Here is a 15,590-nt window from a genome sequence, read left to right as displayed (position 1 = left end):
GACAGTGACTGTTACTTTTGTTATTCAATTTCTGTTAGTCACATGTCTGTGGAACTTGTTCAGTTTATGTCTCAGTTGTTGAATCTTGTTATGTTCATACAAATATTTATACATGTTAAGTTTGCTGAAAATAAACGCAGTTGACAGTGAGAGAACGTTTCTTTTTTTGCCAAGTCACTACATTGTTATGTTCTTACAGCCAGTAGTTTGTCTCCTATCTGCAGCCTCTGGTCTTTGTGTGCAGCCCCTCCCTCGATGACCTTGGTGACATAGATGCTGTTGTCTCCTGGAATGTGCTGGTTCCCTACTCCCCCCGCAATACTGAATCCTAGCCCTGAAGAGAGGGAGGGACAGAGGAGAGACGGAAAGAGTGAGAGACAGGGACAGAGGGACAGAGATAAGAGAGAGAAAGGAGAGAGAAGGGTACAGAGGGAGGGAGAGAGAGAGAAGGGTAGAGACAGAGGGAGGGCGGGAGGGAGAGAGAAGGGTAGAGAGAGATGGAGGGAGGGATAGAGGTAGAGAGAGAGGGAGGGAGGGATAGAGAGAAGGGTAGAGAGAGGGAGGGAGAGAGAGAAGGGTAGAGAGAGGGAGGGAGAGAGAGAGAGAGAAGGGTAGAGACAGAGAGAAGGGTAGAGACAGAGGGAGGGTAGAGACAGAGGGAGGGAGAGAGAGAAGGGTAGAGAGAGGGAGGGAGAGAGAGAGAGAGAAGGGTAGAGACAGAGGGAGGGAGAGAGAGAGAGAAGGGTAGAGACAGAGGGAGGGAGAGAGAGAAGGGTAGAGACAGAGGGAGGGAGGGAGGGAGAGAGAGAAGGGTAGAGAGAGGGAGGGAGGGAGAGAGAGAGAGAAGGGTAGAGACAGAGGGAGGGAGGGAGAGAGAGAGAAGGGTAGAGAGAGGGAGGGAGGGAGAGAGAAGGGTAGAGACAGATGGAGGGAAAGAGAGAGAAGTAGAGAGACAGATGGAGGGAGGGAGAGAGAAGGGTAGAGACAGAGGGAGTGATAGAGGAGGGTAGAGACAGAGGGAGGGAGAGAGAGAAGGGTAGAGACAGAGGGAGAGAGAGAGAGAAGGGTAGAGAGAGGGAGGGAGGGAGAGAGAATTAGAGAGAGATGGAGGGAGGGAGAGAGAAGGGTAGAGACAGAGGGAGGGAGAGAGAGAAGGGTAGAGACAGATGGAGGGAGAGAGAGAGAATTAGAGAGACAGATGGAGGGAGGGAGAGAGAAGGGTAGAGACAGAGGGAGGGAGAGAGAGAGAGAAGGGTAGACAGAGGGAGGGAGAGAGAGAAGGGTAGAGACAGAGGGAGAGAGAGAGAAGTAGAGAGAGACAGAGGGAGGGAGAGAAGTACATTACAACACAATAAAACATTATAAATACTATATAATTCAGAGCAGTGGTTCCCAAACCTTTTCACTCAGGCCCCCCTTCCATCATGTTGCAGGTTTAAAGATTATTTCCTGTAATTCTATACATTTTGCCATGGGGTGCAGATTTTATTTTTGTATCTTAAGCTAATTTCCTTAAATTCTACATAGTTTGCCATGAGGTGGAGAGAACATTGTGCAGTTTTAAAGCACATTTCCTGCTATTCTACACATGTTGTCATGTACTAGGTGTGTTCATGTAATAGCTGAGCAACTAAAACATTACAAATAACGGTTTCTGACACGCCACTGGGCAAAAACTGGCTGAATCAATGTTGAGGTCTGTGCCCAGTGGGGGGAGGGCTAGTTGATCTGGGGCACGGTTCCCATAGCGATGGAACTTAGGCTTCCGAGTGTATTTAACGATGCGTCTAGGCCTACAACGGCCCGAAGACGTCACACGCGTCTCCCGAAACAACCACGCAGAGGGAACGGTCACTGTAAGGGAGTCGTTGAGGCGTGTGTCGACACGGACAGGATGGAAAGAAAAAGGAAGCGCTGCTCTCGGATCAGATTTCTCCATTCAAATCTTACCTTAAACATCATAGTTATTCCACAACACTGACGATAGATCAGCTCATAGAAAGAGATCCCCCCCTATGGCTGCAAATATTGAATCAGATTTTTCTAAATGTTTACCCTATAATAATGCACTTTGTTAAGATGTGGAGCATCATTGCACCCATGTGAGGCCCACACAGCATTAAATATATTGGAGGCAAAAATGACAAGACAGTAGCCAAATAAAACAAAATGAACATGTCATTTATTTCAATATCATTGAAATATGTAGGCCTGTGTCGTCTACCACTGTAGGTAGGCTATTTATCTTATAATGCCTCTCCTTCCCAGGAAGAAAGCCGTCACACTGTAGGTAGGCTATTTATAATGCCTCTCCTTCCCAGGAAGAAAGCCGTCACACTGTAGGTAGGCTATTTATAATGCCTCTCCTTCCCAGGAAGAAAGCCGTCACACTGTAGGTAGGCTATTTATAATGCCTCTCCTTCCCAGGAAGAAAGCCTTTACACTGTAGGTAGGCTATTTATAATGCCTCTCCTTCCCAGGAAGAAAGCCTTTACACTGTAGGTAGGCTATTTATAATGCCTCTCCTTCCCAGGAAGAAAGCCGTCACACTGTAGGTAGGCTATTTATCTTATAATGCCTCTCCTTCCCAGGAAGAAAGCCGTCACACTGTAGGTAGGCTATTTATAATGCCTCTCCTTCCCAGGAAGAAAGCCGTCACACTGTAGGTAGGCTATTTATAATGCCTCTCCTTCCCAGGAAGAAAGCCGTCACACTGTAGGTAGGCTATTTATAATGCCTCTCCTTCCCAGGAAGAAAGCCTTTACACTGTAGGTAGGCTATTTATAATGCCTCTCCTTCCCAGGAAGAAAGCCGTTACACTGTAGGTAGGCTATTTATAATGCCTCTCCTTCCCAAGAAGAAAGCCTTTACACTGTAGGTAGGCTATTTATAATGCCTCCCCTTCCCAGGAAGAAAGCCTTTACACTGTAGGTAGGCTATTTATAATGCCTCTCCTTCCCAGGAAGAAAGCCTTTACACTGTAGGTAGGCTATTTATAATGCCTCTCCTTCCCAGGAAGAAAGCCTTTACACTGTAGGTAGGCTATTTATAATGCCTCTCCAGTCATCTCGGGTTTTCATTTGAAGCATATTTTTAATCATTCGCTTGTTTTTGTAACGATTGCAAAGACATTTGCAGCTTTGTAGTCAACGTCGTTGTGAAGCTATCGGCGGTCACAAGAGAGACAAGATGCCTTGATTCTATGTTTAACGGAGGTCTTTCTGGGTACAACGTGACGTGGTGGGGTGGCGGGTGGGGGTTGGGGGGGAACATCTAACACTTCACTGTTCTATGAGTGCTCTGATGGAGTCGGTAAACAAGAGCACCTTTAGTGAATGACGTTTTTTGGGGGAAACAGCTCGGAGATTTAACGATGCTCCTACTAGAGCTTCTAACGATGAACTTCGCCTTAAGATGCTTTTTGGGAAACAGCACGGAGATTTAACGATGAACTTCGCCTTAAGATGCTTTTTGGGAAACAGCTCGGAGCTTCTAACGATGAACTTCGCCTTAAGATGCTTTTTGGGAAACAGCTCGGAGCTTCTAACGATGAACTTCGCCTTAAGATGCTTTTTGGGAAACAGCTCGGAGCTTCTAACGATGAACTTCGCCTTAAGATGCTTTTTGGGAAACAGCTCGGAGCTTCTAACGATGAACTTCGCCTTAAGATGCTTTTTGGGAAACAGCTCGGAGCTTCTAACGATGAACTTTGCCTTAAGATGCTTTTTGGGAAACCGGGCCCTAGACAAGTTATAAACGACTCTAAAGATCCTCAATGACTGCCATGACAAGAGGAGAACTAACCCCATTTACAAATTACACCTTGTGCATTCCACTATTACGCCGGCACGGCCCAACAGTTTGGGAGCCGCTAGTTCAGAGGGTATCACTGGGAGGACGACGACCCACAGAGAGTAAATAACACGTAGCAGAAAGTTACACATCAACTCAACACATTTAAATCTTGATGAAATCGTATCACTGAAAGTGTAGCTTTTAATCTCCACGGCGACAGACATTTCCTTTACCTTTGGGACCTTTGACTAGTTTGAGCTCCAGGATCTTCTCCGAGAGGGCTTTTCTCCTGCGGATGTAGAGCCTGACGATGCAGCCGGCCTCCTTCAGGGCCTCCACAGCCTTACTGTGGGTCACATCCCTCACGTCGGCCTCGTTCACTCTCAGGATGCAGTCATTCACTCTGCAGGAAGAGTCAAATACATCTGTCATTCACTCTGCAGGAAGAGTCAAATACATCTGTCATTCACTCTGCAGGAAGAATCAAATACATCTGTCATTCACTCTGCAGGAAGAGTCAAATACATCTGTCATTCACTCTGCAGGAGAATCAAATAAATCTGTCATTCACTCTGCAGGAGAATCAAATACATCTGTCATTCACTCTGCAGGAAGAGTCAAATACATCCGTCATTCACTCTGCAGGAGAATCAAATACATCCCTCATTCACTCTGCAGGAGAATCAAATACATCTGTCATTCACTCTGCAGGAAGAGTCAAATACATCTGTCATTCACTCTGCAGGAGAATCAAATACATCTGTCATTCACTCTGCAGGAAGAATCAAATACATCTGTCATTCACTCTGCAGGAAGAGTCAAATACATCTGTCATTCACTCTGCAGGAAGAGTCAAATACATCTGTCATTCACTCTGCAGGAGAATCAAATAAATCTGTCATTCACTCTGCAGGAAGAATCAAATACATCTGTCATTCACTCTGCAGGAAGAGTCAAATACATCCGTCATTCACTCTGCAGGAGAATCAAATACATCTGTCATTCACTCTGCAGGAAGAGTCAAATACATCCGTCATTCACTCTGCAGGAGAATCAAATACATCTGTCATTCACTCTGCAGGAAGAGTCAAATACATCCGTCATTCACTCTGCAGGAGAATCAAATACATCCCTCATTCACTCTGCAGGAAGAGTCAAATACATCCGTCATTCACTCTGCAGGAGAATCAAATACATCTGTCATTCACTCTGCAGGAAGAGTCAAATACATCTGTCATTCACTCTGCAGGAAGAGTCAAATACATCTGTCATTCACTCTGCAGGAGAATCAAATACATCAATAATTTACTCTGCAGTCAGGAGAATAATTACTACATTTACAAACACTGTATATAGATTTTTCTATTGCTTTATTGAATGTGCGTTTGTTTATTCCATGTGTCACTCTTGAGTTGTTTTTGTGGCACTGCTTTGCTTTATCTTGACCAGGTCGCAGTTGTAAATGAGAACTTGTTCTCAACTAGCCTACCTGGTTAAATAAAGGTGTTCTCAACTGGCCTACCTGGTTAAATGAAGGTGTTCTCAACTAGCCTACCTGGTTAAATAAAGGTGTTCTGAACTGGCCTACCTGGTTAAATAAAGGTGTTCTCAACTAGCCTACCTGGTTAAATAAAGGTGTTCTCAACTAGCCTACCTGGTTAAATAAAGGTGTTCTCAACTAGCCTACCTGGTTAAATAAAGGTGTTCTCAACTAGCCTACCTGGTTAAATAAAGGTGTTCTCAACTAGCCTACCTGGTTAAATAAAGGTGTTCTCAACTGGCCTACCTGGTTAAATAAATGTGTTCTCAACTAGCCTACCTGGTTAAATAAAGGTGCTCTCAACTAGCCTACCTGGTTAAATAAAGGTGTTCTCAACTGGCCTACCTGGTTAAATAAAGGTGTTCTCAACTAGCCTACCTGGTTAAATAAAGGTGTTCTCAACTGGCCTACCTGGTTAAATAAAGGTGTTCTCAACTAGCCTACCTGGTTAAATAAAGGTGTTCTCAACTAGCCTACCTGGTTAAATAAAGGTGTTCTCAACTAGCCTACCTGGTTAAATAAAGGTGTTCTCAACTGGCCTACCTGGTTAAATAAAGGTGTTCTCAACTAGCCTACCTGGTTAAATAAAGGTGTTCTCAACTGGCCTACCTGGTTAAATAAAGGTGTTCTCGACTAGCCTACCTGGTTAAATAAAGGTGTTCTCAACTAGCCTACCTGGTTAAATAAAGGTGTTCTCAACTGGCCTACCTGGTTAAATAAAGGTGTTCTCAACTAGCCTACCTGGTTAAATAAAGGTGTTCTCAACTGGCCTACCTGGTTAAATAAAGGTGTTCTCAACTAGCCTACCTGGTTAAATAAAGTTGTTCTCAACTGGACTACCTGGTTAATTAAAGTTGTTCTCAACTAGCCTACCTGGTTAAATAAAGGTGTTCTCAACTGGCCTACCTGGTTAAATAAAGGTGTTCTCAACTAGCCTACCTGGTTAAATAAAGGTGTTCTCAACTAGCCTACCTGGTTAAATAAAGGTGTTCTCAACTAGCCTACCTGGTTAAATAAAGGTGTTCTCAACTGGCCTACCTGGTTAAATAAAGGTGTTCTCAACTAGCCTACCTGGTTAAATAAAGGTGTTCTCAACTGGCCTACCTGGTTAAATAAAGGTGTTCTCAACTGGCCTACCTGGTTAAATAAAGGTGTTCTCAACTGGCCTACCTGGTTAAATAAAGGTGTTCTCAACTGGCCTACCTGGTTAAATAAAGGTGTTCTCAACTGGCCTACCTGGTTAAATAAAGGTGTTCTCAACTAGCCTACCTGGTTAAATAAAGGTGTTTTAAACTAGCCTACCTGGTTAAATAAAGGTGTTCTCAACTGGCCTACCTGGTTAAATAAAGGTGTTCTCAACTAGCCTACCTGGTTAAATAAAGGTGTTCTCAACTGGCCTACCTGGTTAAATAAAGGTGTTCTCAACTGGCCTACCTGGTTAAATAAAGGTGTTCTCAACTGGCCTACCTGGTTAAATAAAGGTGTTCTCAACTGGCCTACCTGGTTAAATAAAGGTGTTCTCAACTAGCCTACCTGGTTAAATAAAGGTGTTCTCAACTGGCCTACCTGGTTAAATAAAGGTGTTCTCAACTAGCCTACCTGGTTAAATAAAGGTGTTCTCAACTAGCCTACCAATAAAATTCACACGTTAGCCAGGGGAATCAAATACATCTGTCATTCACACTTTAGCCAGGGGAATCAAATACATCCCTCATTCACACTTTAGCCAGGGGAATCAAATACATCTGCCATCAGAGGCCCATTATCAGCAATCATCACGCCTGTGTTCCAACACCTGTTGTGTTAGCTTATCCAGGTTGATCATTTTTCTTGGCAATTTCTTGCATGGAATAGCCTTCATTTCTCAGAACAAGAATAGACTGACGAGTTGCAGAAGAAAGGTCTTTGTTTCTGGCCATTTTGAGTCTGTAATCGAACCCACAAATGCTGATGCTGCAGATACTCAACTAGTCTAAAGAAGGCCAGTTTTATTGCTTCTTTAATCAGGACAACAGTTTTCAGCTGTGTTAACATAATTGCAAAAGGGTTTTCTAATGATCAACTAGCCTTTTAAAATGATACACTTGGATTAGCTAACACAATGTGCCATTGGAACACAGGAGTGATGGTTTCTGATAATGGGCCTCTACGCCTATGTAGATATTACATTTACAAAACCAGCTGTTTCCAGCTACAATAGTCATTTACAACATTAGCAATGTCTACACTGTATTTCTGATCAATTTGATGTTATTTTAATAGACAACATTTTCTACTTTTCTTTCAAAAACAAGGACATTTCTAAGTGACCCCAAACTGTAGTGTATGTAAACAGACTGCTACAGGCTTTTCCATATATATTTAGAGGTTGGACGTTGGGCGCACCGATTGGTGTCACCACATTAGTCAGTATGTTACACCTGTGCTGGCTTGTCATCTCGTTAGTCAGAAGGTGTTTCACTTGTCTGGCCCAGGTGGTATTTACAGCACATATCGGGAAGTATTCAGACCCCTTGACTTTTGTTACATTACAGCCTTATTCGAAAATGGATTAAATAAATAAAAAACACTCAATCTACACACAATACCCCATAATGACATCACAATACTCCACAATGACATCACAATACCCCACAATGACATCACAACACCCCATAATGACATCACAACACCCCATAATGACATCATAACACCCCATAATGACATCACAATACCCCATAATGGCATCACAATACCCCATAATGACAAAGCGAAAACACATTTTTAGACATTGTTTTAATTTTGCTCCACTTTCTGGTTTGCTTCCTGTCTTTAAGTTTGGTGTGGGGTTTTAACTTTGTTAGCCTCTTCTTGGGCAAATTTAGTGGGCTCTCACAGTGGGTGTCTGTTAGGTTCCAGTTGTTGTTGCTAGGCAACGTTCAGTGGACATCCCCCATGAGTGTCTTTCAGAACCCCTCCTAAACACCTGTTTAGTTTGGGATGTTAGTTCCCCCTTCTGTTTGAGCGACACCTTTTGGTTTCTTGCTGGGGAACGTAACACAGACCATAAATGCCTCCATTTACAGTCAACGGTGTACGAGTCAATGGTGTACGAGTCAATGGTGTACCAGTCAATGGTGTACCAGTCAATGGTGTACGAGTCAATGGTGTACGAGTCAATGGTGTACGAGTCAATGGTGTACCAGTCAATGGTGTACCAGTCAATGGTGTACGAGTCAATGGTGTACCAGTCAATGGTGTACCAGTCAATGGTGTACGAGTCAATGGTGTACCAGTCAATGGTTTACCAGTCAATGGTGTACCAGTCAATGGTGTACCAGTCAACGGTGTACCAGTCAATGGTGTACCAGTCAATGGTGTACCAGTCAATGGTGTACCAGTCAATGGTGTACCAGTCAACGGTGTACCAGTCAATGGTGTACCAGTCAATGGTTTGGACACACCTACTAATTCAAGGGTTTTTCTTTATTTGTACTATTTTCTACATTGTAGAATAATAATGAAGACATCAAAACTATGAAATAGCACATATGGAATAATGAAGTAATCAAAAAAATATATTTTATATATTTGAGATTCTTCAAAGTAGCCATCCTTCGACTTAACAACAGCTTTGCACACTCTTGACATTCTCTCAACCAGCTTCACCTGTGGCTTCAGGCTATTCAGCGTGGGAGAGTGGGAACTGTGGGGACCAAGTAGACTACACGTAGCTATGTGTGTAGAAAACATTTCATAACAGGTAAGACATTTAACTTGTTTAGTATAGTCCGTTTGTAACCACAGTCACTACTAGCTGTATAGTCTGTCGTTGTTGGTCATGGCTAGATAAAATATGTACAAACTGAGTACACATTCGAGAAGTGCCCTCCGTTCTCCATTTTGCGTGCTCGGAGCACGGTAGTACGCATCTTGAGAAACACCCAACATGTTTTTTTTTCTATCTGCAACGAACAGACACGCACGTAACGTTACGAGGCTGCTAGCACCGTCGTGAAAAGAGGCATGAGTGAAGCTTGGTGGTGAGAATGCTCCGGTGCAGGTAATGTAGAAAAGTCATGAAAAGAGGCATGAGTGAAGCTAAGTAGTGAGAACGCTCTGGTGCAGGCAATGTAGAAAAGTCATGAAAAGAGGCATGAGTGAAGCTAGGTGGTGAGAACGCTCTGGTGCAGGTAATGTAGAAAAGTCATGAAAAGAGGCATGAGTGAAGCTAGGTGGTGAGAACGCTCTGGTGCAGGCAATGTAGAAAAGTCATGAAAAGAGGCATGAGTGAAGCTAGGTGGTGAGAACGCTCTGATGCAGGTAATGTAGAAAAGTCATGAAAAGAGGCATGAGTGAAGCTAGGTGGTGAGAACGCTCTGGTGCAGGCAATGTAGAAAAGTCATGAAAAGAGGCATGAGTGAAGCTAGGTGGTGAGAACGCTCTGATGCAGGTAATGTAGAAAAGTCATGAAAAGAGGCATGAGTGAAGCTAGGTGGTGAAAACGCTCTGGTGCAGGCAATGTAGAAAAGTCATGAGAAGAGGCATGAGTGAAGCTAGGTGGTGAGAACGCTCTGGTGCAGGCAATGTAGAAAAGTCATGAAAAGAGGCATGAGTGAAGCTAGGTGGTGAGAACGCTCTGGTGCAGGCAATGTAGAAAAGTCATGAAAAGAGGCATGAGTGAAGCTAGGTGGTGAGAACGCTCTGGTGCAGGCAATGTAGAAAAGCCATGAAAAGAGGCATGAGTGAAGCTAGGTGGTGAGAACGCTCTGGTGCAGGCAATGTAGAAAAGCCATGAAAAGAGGCATGAGTGAAGCTAGGTGGTGAGAACGCTCTGGTGCAGGCAATGTAGAAAAGTCATGAAGAGTCTTTGGACATGTATTCATTTTAAACGTAGTTTTGTAATTGACACAAAAAAAAAGCAAACCAGAAAAATGCGTTTGACAAAAGGTTGTTTTTGCTGTGAGCAAATGGGGTAACCTAGGTAACCACAGGTTGCCCCCCCCTCCCCCCTCCCTCGGGCCGCGACGTTCCATTTAATACTGACTGGGACGTTGGAATCATTCCTCTAAAACTGTCCGGCTAACAAACATAGTGTGAATTTATCTGCGTTCTATCTTATAACAGCAGCACCAAACCACGGGTTGACCATCTCCCTGACCAAAATGGCTGACGTTTCTCCCATCGTAGGAAGGTTCATGTCCACTCCAGTGTTGTCATTCCTAATCCTATGATGACGGTACACACCTGAGACGTTCGTCCTGAGCTGCAGCTCCCCCAGGGATAATCTTGGTGATGAAGATACTGGGGTCTTCGCCGATGTGGGGGTTATCTGTCCCCCCTGCAATACTGAAGCCCAACCCAGAGTTACCCTACAACGAGGGGCAGAAGATCGAAACGGGGTTTGGTTCAGATCAACTGTTATGTCATATAAAGCCATATGTTCAACATACAGTATATAGTTGCATTACAATGTTATCACGATGTGCTCTACAGTACAGCATTAAGTATACTGTTCATTCAAATATAATAATCAAATATTTCATCATTTCTAGTCATAATTTGATCCTGCTGTATAGCCTTATGAGTACGTTCCCACTTCAAATACTGACACATTCAGACTGCATTATACGGAGTGTATTATACTTCGTAGTTAGGACCCATTTCAATGCAAATGTCTGAGTATGGCTGGAGGGGGGGGGGGGTTATATGTGTAATGGGAGCTATGTATGGTTGGAGGGGGGGGGGGGGGGGGGGGGTTTATATGTGTAATGGGAGCTATGTATGGTTGGAGGGGGGGGTTATATGTGTAATGGGAGCTATGTATGGCTGGAGGGGGGGGGTTATATGTGTAATGGGAGCTATGTATGGTTGGAGGGGGGGGGGGTTATATGTGTAATGGGAGCTATGTATGGTTGGAGGGGGGGGGGGTTATATGTGTAATGGAAGCTATGTATGGTTGGAGGGGGGGGGGGTTATATGTGTAATGGGAGCTATGTATGGTTGGAGGGGGGGGGGTTATATGTGTAATGGGAGCTATGTATGGCTGGAGGGGGGGGGGGGGGGGGTTATATGTGTAATGGGAGCTATGTATGGTTGGAGGGGGGGGGGGGTTATATGTGTAATGGGAGCTATGTATGGTTGAGGGGGGGGGTTATATGTGTAATGGGAGCTATGTATGGTTGGAGGGGGGGGGTTATATGTGTAATGGGAGCTATGTATGGTTGGAGGGGGGGGGTTATATGTGTAATGGGAGCTATGTATGGTTGGAGGGGGGGGGTTATATGTGTAATGGGAGCTATGTATGGTTGGAGGGGGGGGGGGGGGGGGTATATGTGTAATGGGAGCTATGTATGGCTGGAGGGGGGGGTTATATGTGTAATGGGAGCTATGTATGGTTGGAGGGGGGGGGGGGTTATATGTGTAATGGGAGCTATGTATGGTTGGAGGGGGGGGTTATATGTGTAATGGGAGCTATGTATGGTTGGGGGGGGGGGGGGGGTTATATGTGTAATGGGAGCTATGTATGGTTGGGGGGGGGGGGGGTTATATGTGTAATGGGAGCTATGTATGGTTGGAGGGGGGGGGGTTATATGTGTAATGGGAGCTATGTATGGTTGGAGGGGGGGGGGGTTATATGTGTAATGGGAGCTATGTATGGTTGGAGGGGGGGGGGGTTATATGTGTAATGGGAGCTATGTATGGCTGGAGGGGGGGGGGGGGGGGTTATATGTGTAATGGGAGCTATGTATGGTTGGAGGGGGGGGGGGTTATATGTGTAATGGGAGCTATGTATGGTTGGAGGGGGGGGGTTATATGTGTAATGGGAGCTATGTATGGTTGGGGGGGGGGGGGGGGTTATATGTGTAATGGGAGCTATGTATGGCTGGAGGGGGGGGGGGTTATATGTGTAATGGGAGCTATGTATGGTTGGAGGGGGGGGTTATATGTGTAATGGGAGCTATGTATGGTTGGGGGGGGGGGGGTTATATGTGTAATGGGAGCTATGTATGGTTGGAGGGGGGGGGGTTATATGTGTAATGGGAGCTATGTATGGCTGGAGGGGGGGGGGGTTATATGTGTAATGGGAGCTATGTATGGTTGGAGGGGGGAAGTGGCAGTGTAATGTAGTGTCTATTATAGGGCAGTAGTATAGGGCCCGGCTATATAGCCTTAACTAAGGCTCAGTGTGTGCTTGTGGTTGGGGGCGGTGTGCGTGTCTCTGTGACAGAATAGTGCATTGTGTCTTAATGTGGAGTGAGTGATGCAAATGCACATAGTCGCTGAATCAGGTCAGGAAGAGAAGAGGGAAGGGAAGAGGGAAGAGGAGAGGGAAGAGGAGAGGGAAGAGAAGAGGGAAGGGAAGAGAAGAGGGAAGAGGAGAGGGAAGAGGAGAGGGAAGAGGAGAGGGAAGAGAAGAGGGAAGAGGAGAGGGAAGAGAGAGGGAAGAGAGAGGGAAGAGGAGAGGGAAGAGAAGAGGAGAGGGAAGAGGAGAGGGAAGAGGAGAGGGAAGAGGAGAGGAAAGAGGGAAGCGGAGAGGGAAGAGAAGAGGGAAGGGAAGAGGGAAGAGGAGAGGGAAGGGAAGGGAAGAGGGAAGAGAGAGGGAAGAGGAGAGGGAAGAGAAGAGGGAAGGGAGGAGGAGAGGGAAGAGGAGAGGGAAGGGAAAAGAGGGAAGAGAAGAGGGAAGAGGAGAGGGAAGAGGAGAGGGAAGAGAGAGGGAAGAGAAGAGGGAAGGGAAGAGAGGGAAGAGGAGAGGGAAGAGGAGAGGGAAGAGAAGAGAAGAGGGAAGAGGAGAGGGAAGAGGAGAGGGAAGAGAAGAGGGAAGAGAAGAGGGAAGGGAAGAGAGGGAAGAGGAGAGGGAAGGGGAGAGGGAAGAGGAGAGGGAAGAGGAGAGGGAAGAGAGGAGAGCCCTGTAGCTGCAGGCAGACACAGAACCAGTTTCCTTCTCCTCTCTCTGCTCTCTCTCCTGCTCTCCCTCCCTGTTTTCCCTCCATTCCTCCCTGCTCTCCCTCCTCTCCCTCCTTCTCTCCCTCCTCTCCCTCCTCCATGACACACAGCATTACATCATATAGTAAGACAGAGCCCTGCACCACTATGTAAAGTTTATTTTTTAAAACATTATCAACTGAAAATAATTACAGCTAGGTAAAAATAGAAATGTCTTGCATGGTTTTTAACCTTTTTACAAGTACATCTTCATTCAAATGTTAACCTTTAGATACAAATTGAAACCTTCAATGTATTTAAAAACCCTAAGTGTTAAAGGTTGTTTAATGGAAAGGAGAACCATGGATGACGGGTTTAAAAGGAGCCGTGATGTTCCCTCTTACTTACCCGTTCCAGTGTGATCTCATCATATTCATAGTCAGCTTCAGATCCATTCGCCTGAAAGACAACACGCAAGACATCAGCCAATCATCATCGGGGGGGGGGGGGGGGGGGGGGGATCATAAAGAGAGCCGTCTACATCGGCCCAGGAGAGGGTGCCTATAAAACATGTGACGATTGAAAGATCAAACCGTCTCTCCCACCAGATGTCTCATTTGAATGACCTATTCCTCCTCAAAACCCAAACTGAAGATGTTAAAGAAAGAGGTGTGAGGGACTATACTGTATCTACAACAAAACAGTGGCTGTGTGAGATCAGAGCAGAGCCCCCCCCCCCCCCCTCCCTCAGTAGCAGCCTTATAAAGGGCAGCACAGGCTGGCTATCAATGTGAAAATCCCCTCTGCTCTGTGGGGAATACTGCAGCAACGTGCGGCAGCAGGGCTTTCTGAGCAGAGCACAGCGCTAATGCTGTCGTCTTGTGTGGCGCGAGGGGATAATCTCCACAGGATTAGAGGTGATAGGCGTGTTGGGAGAGAGAGGATGACAGCAGGACTGCTCTGTCCCCGCCCAACACACATACAGTAACCATAACCACCAACGATGTAGGGGGAAAATATGTTTTAAATATTCAATCACCAACTCTAGTTGAACCAAAACACATGACATTTTTAAAACTATTATTTGATTGTATTTTCATGCAGGTTTATAGGGAAAGCCCAATGCAATTTTATGTACTTCAGAATTACACAAAACGCACATCAGATCATCCGTCCCAAAATAGTTCATTTGGACTGGACACTTTCAAGTTATTTCACACAAAGCAGTTTTAAAAATAGTTGTTTTTTCTTTATACAGGGCCTTCAGAGAGTATTCATACTCCTTGATTTATTCCACATTTTGTTGTTGTTACAGCCTGAATTCAACATGGATGAAATATATTTATCACCTTTCTACACACAACACCACATAATGACAAAGTGAAAACATGTTTTTAGACATTTTTGCAAATGTACTGAAAATGAAATACAGAAATATCTCATGTACATTAGTTTTCACACCCCTGAGTCAATTACATGTTAGAATCACCTCTGGCAGCGATTACAGCTGTGTGTTTCTGGGTAAGTCTCTAAGAGCTTTGCACACCTGGACTGTACAATACCGTAGTATTTGGCCATTATTCTTTTAAAGATTCTTCCAACTCTGTCAAGTTGGTTGCTGATCATTGCTAGACAACCATTTCCAAGTCTTGCCATAGATTTTCAAGCCGATTTAAGTCAAAACTAACTAGACCACTCAGGAACATTTAATGTTGTCTTGGTAACCAACCAGTGTAGATATGGCATTGTGTTTTAGGTTATTGTCCTGCCCGAAAGGTGAATTTGTCTCCCAGTGTCTGTTGGGAAGGATTTTGCCTGTGCTTTCCTCTATTCCATTTATTTTTATCCTAAAAAACTCCCTAGTCGATGACAAGCATACCCATAACATGATGCAGCCACCACCATGCTTGAAAAATATGAAGAGTGGCACTCAGTGATATGTTGTCTTAGATTTGCCCCAAAATATAACGCTGTTTATTCAGGACATAAAGTTGATTTCTTTGTCACATCTTTTTCACTTTTACTTTAGTGCCTTATTGTAAAACAGGATGCATGCTGGGTAATATGTATATTCTGTACAGGCTTCCTCCTTTTCACTCTCAATTAGGTTAGTATTGTGGATAGGGCTGACCTCATTTAGTCGACTGGACAATTGTTTGGTCGATAGGCTGTTGGTCGACAGATTTATTTTGTAGAACAGTGGCAAATATATACATTTAAAAAAAAAAATATGGCACACGAGACACCAGTAGTACATTTACCGTTAATTCCCTTAATTTCTTATGTGTGTTTGTTTATGGTAAAATAAATTAGCAAAAAGTTATAAAAAAATGTTTTTGTTTTGTCATTA

The 15,590-nt window shown here is 44.6% G+C and overlaps 1 protein-coding gene across 18 annotated transcripts in view; it reads right to left on the bottom strand.

Moving 5' to 3' along the window:
* LOC139409536 (disks large homolog 1-like) overlaps nucleotides 1-15,590 on the bottom strand; it is a 314,749-nt gene that overhangs the window by 104,208 nt on the left and 194,951 nt on the right. For all 18 annotated transcript variants that reach the window (XM_071154818.1, XM_071154819.1, XM_071154821.1 and 15 more), the window contains 4 exons: nucleotides 13,649-13,699; nucleotides 10,562-10,686; nucleotides 4,029-4,198; nucleotides 198-334 (listed from right to left, as the gene is read on the bottom strand). In XM_071154818.1, the coding sequence (XP_071010919.1) occupies nucleotides 198-334; nucleotides 4,029-4,198; nucleotides 10,562-10,686; nucleotides 13,649-13,699 (483 nt within the window). The remainder of the gene's footprint in view (nucleotides 1-197; nucleotides 335-4,028; nucleotides 4,199-10,561; nucleotides 10,687-13,648; nucleotides 13,700-15,590) is intronic.

Source organism: Oncorhynchus clarkii, chromosome 5 (genome assembly GCF_045791955.1).
Source record: "Oncorhynchus clarkii lewisi isolate Uvic-CL-2024 chromosome 5, UVic_Ocla_1.0, whole genome shotgun sequence".
Lineage (NCBI taxonomy): Eukaryota > Metazoa > Chordata > Actinopteri > Salmoniformes > Salmonidae > Oncorhynchus > Oncorhynchus clarkii.
The sequence above is the reverse complement of the archived record's forward strand: the minus strand, read 5'-3'. Positions and strand labels throughout refer to the sequence as shown.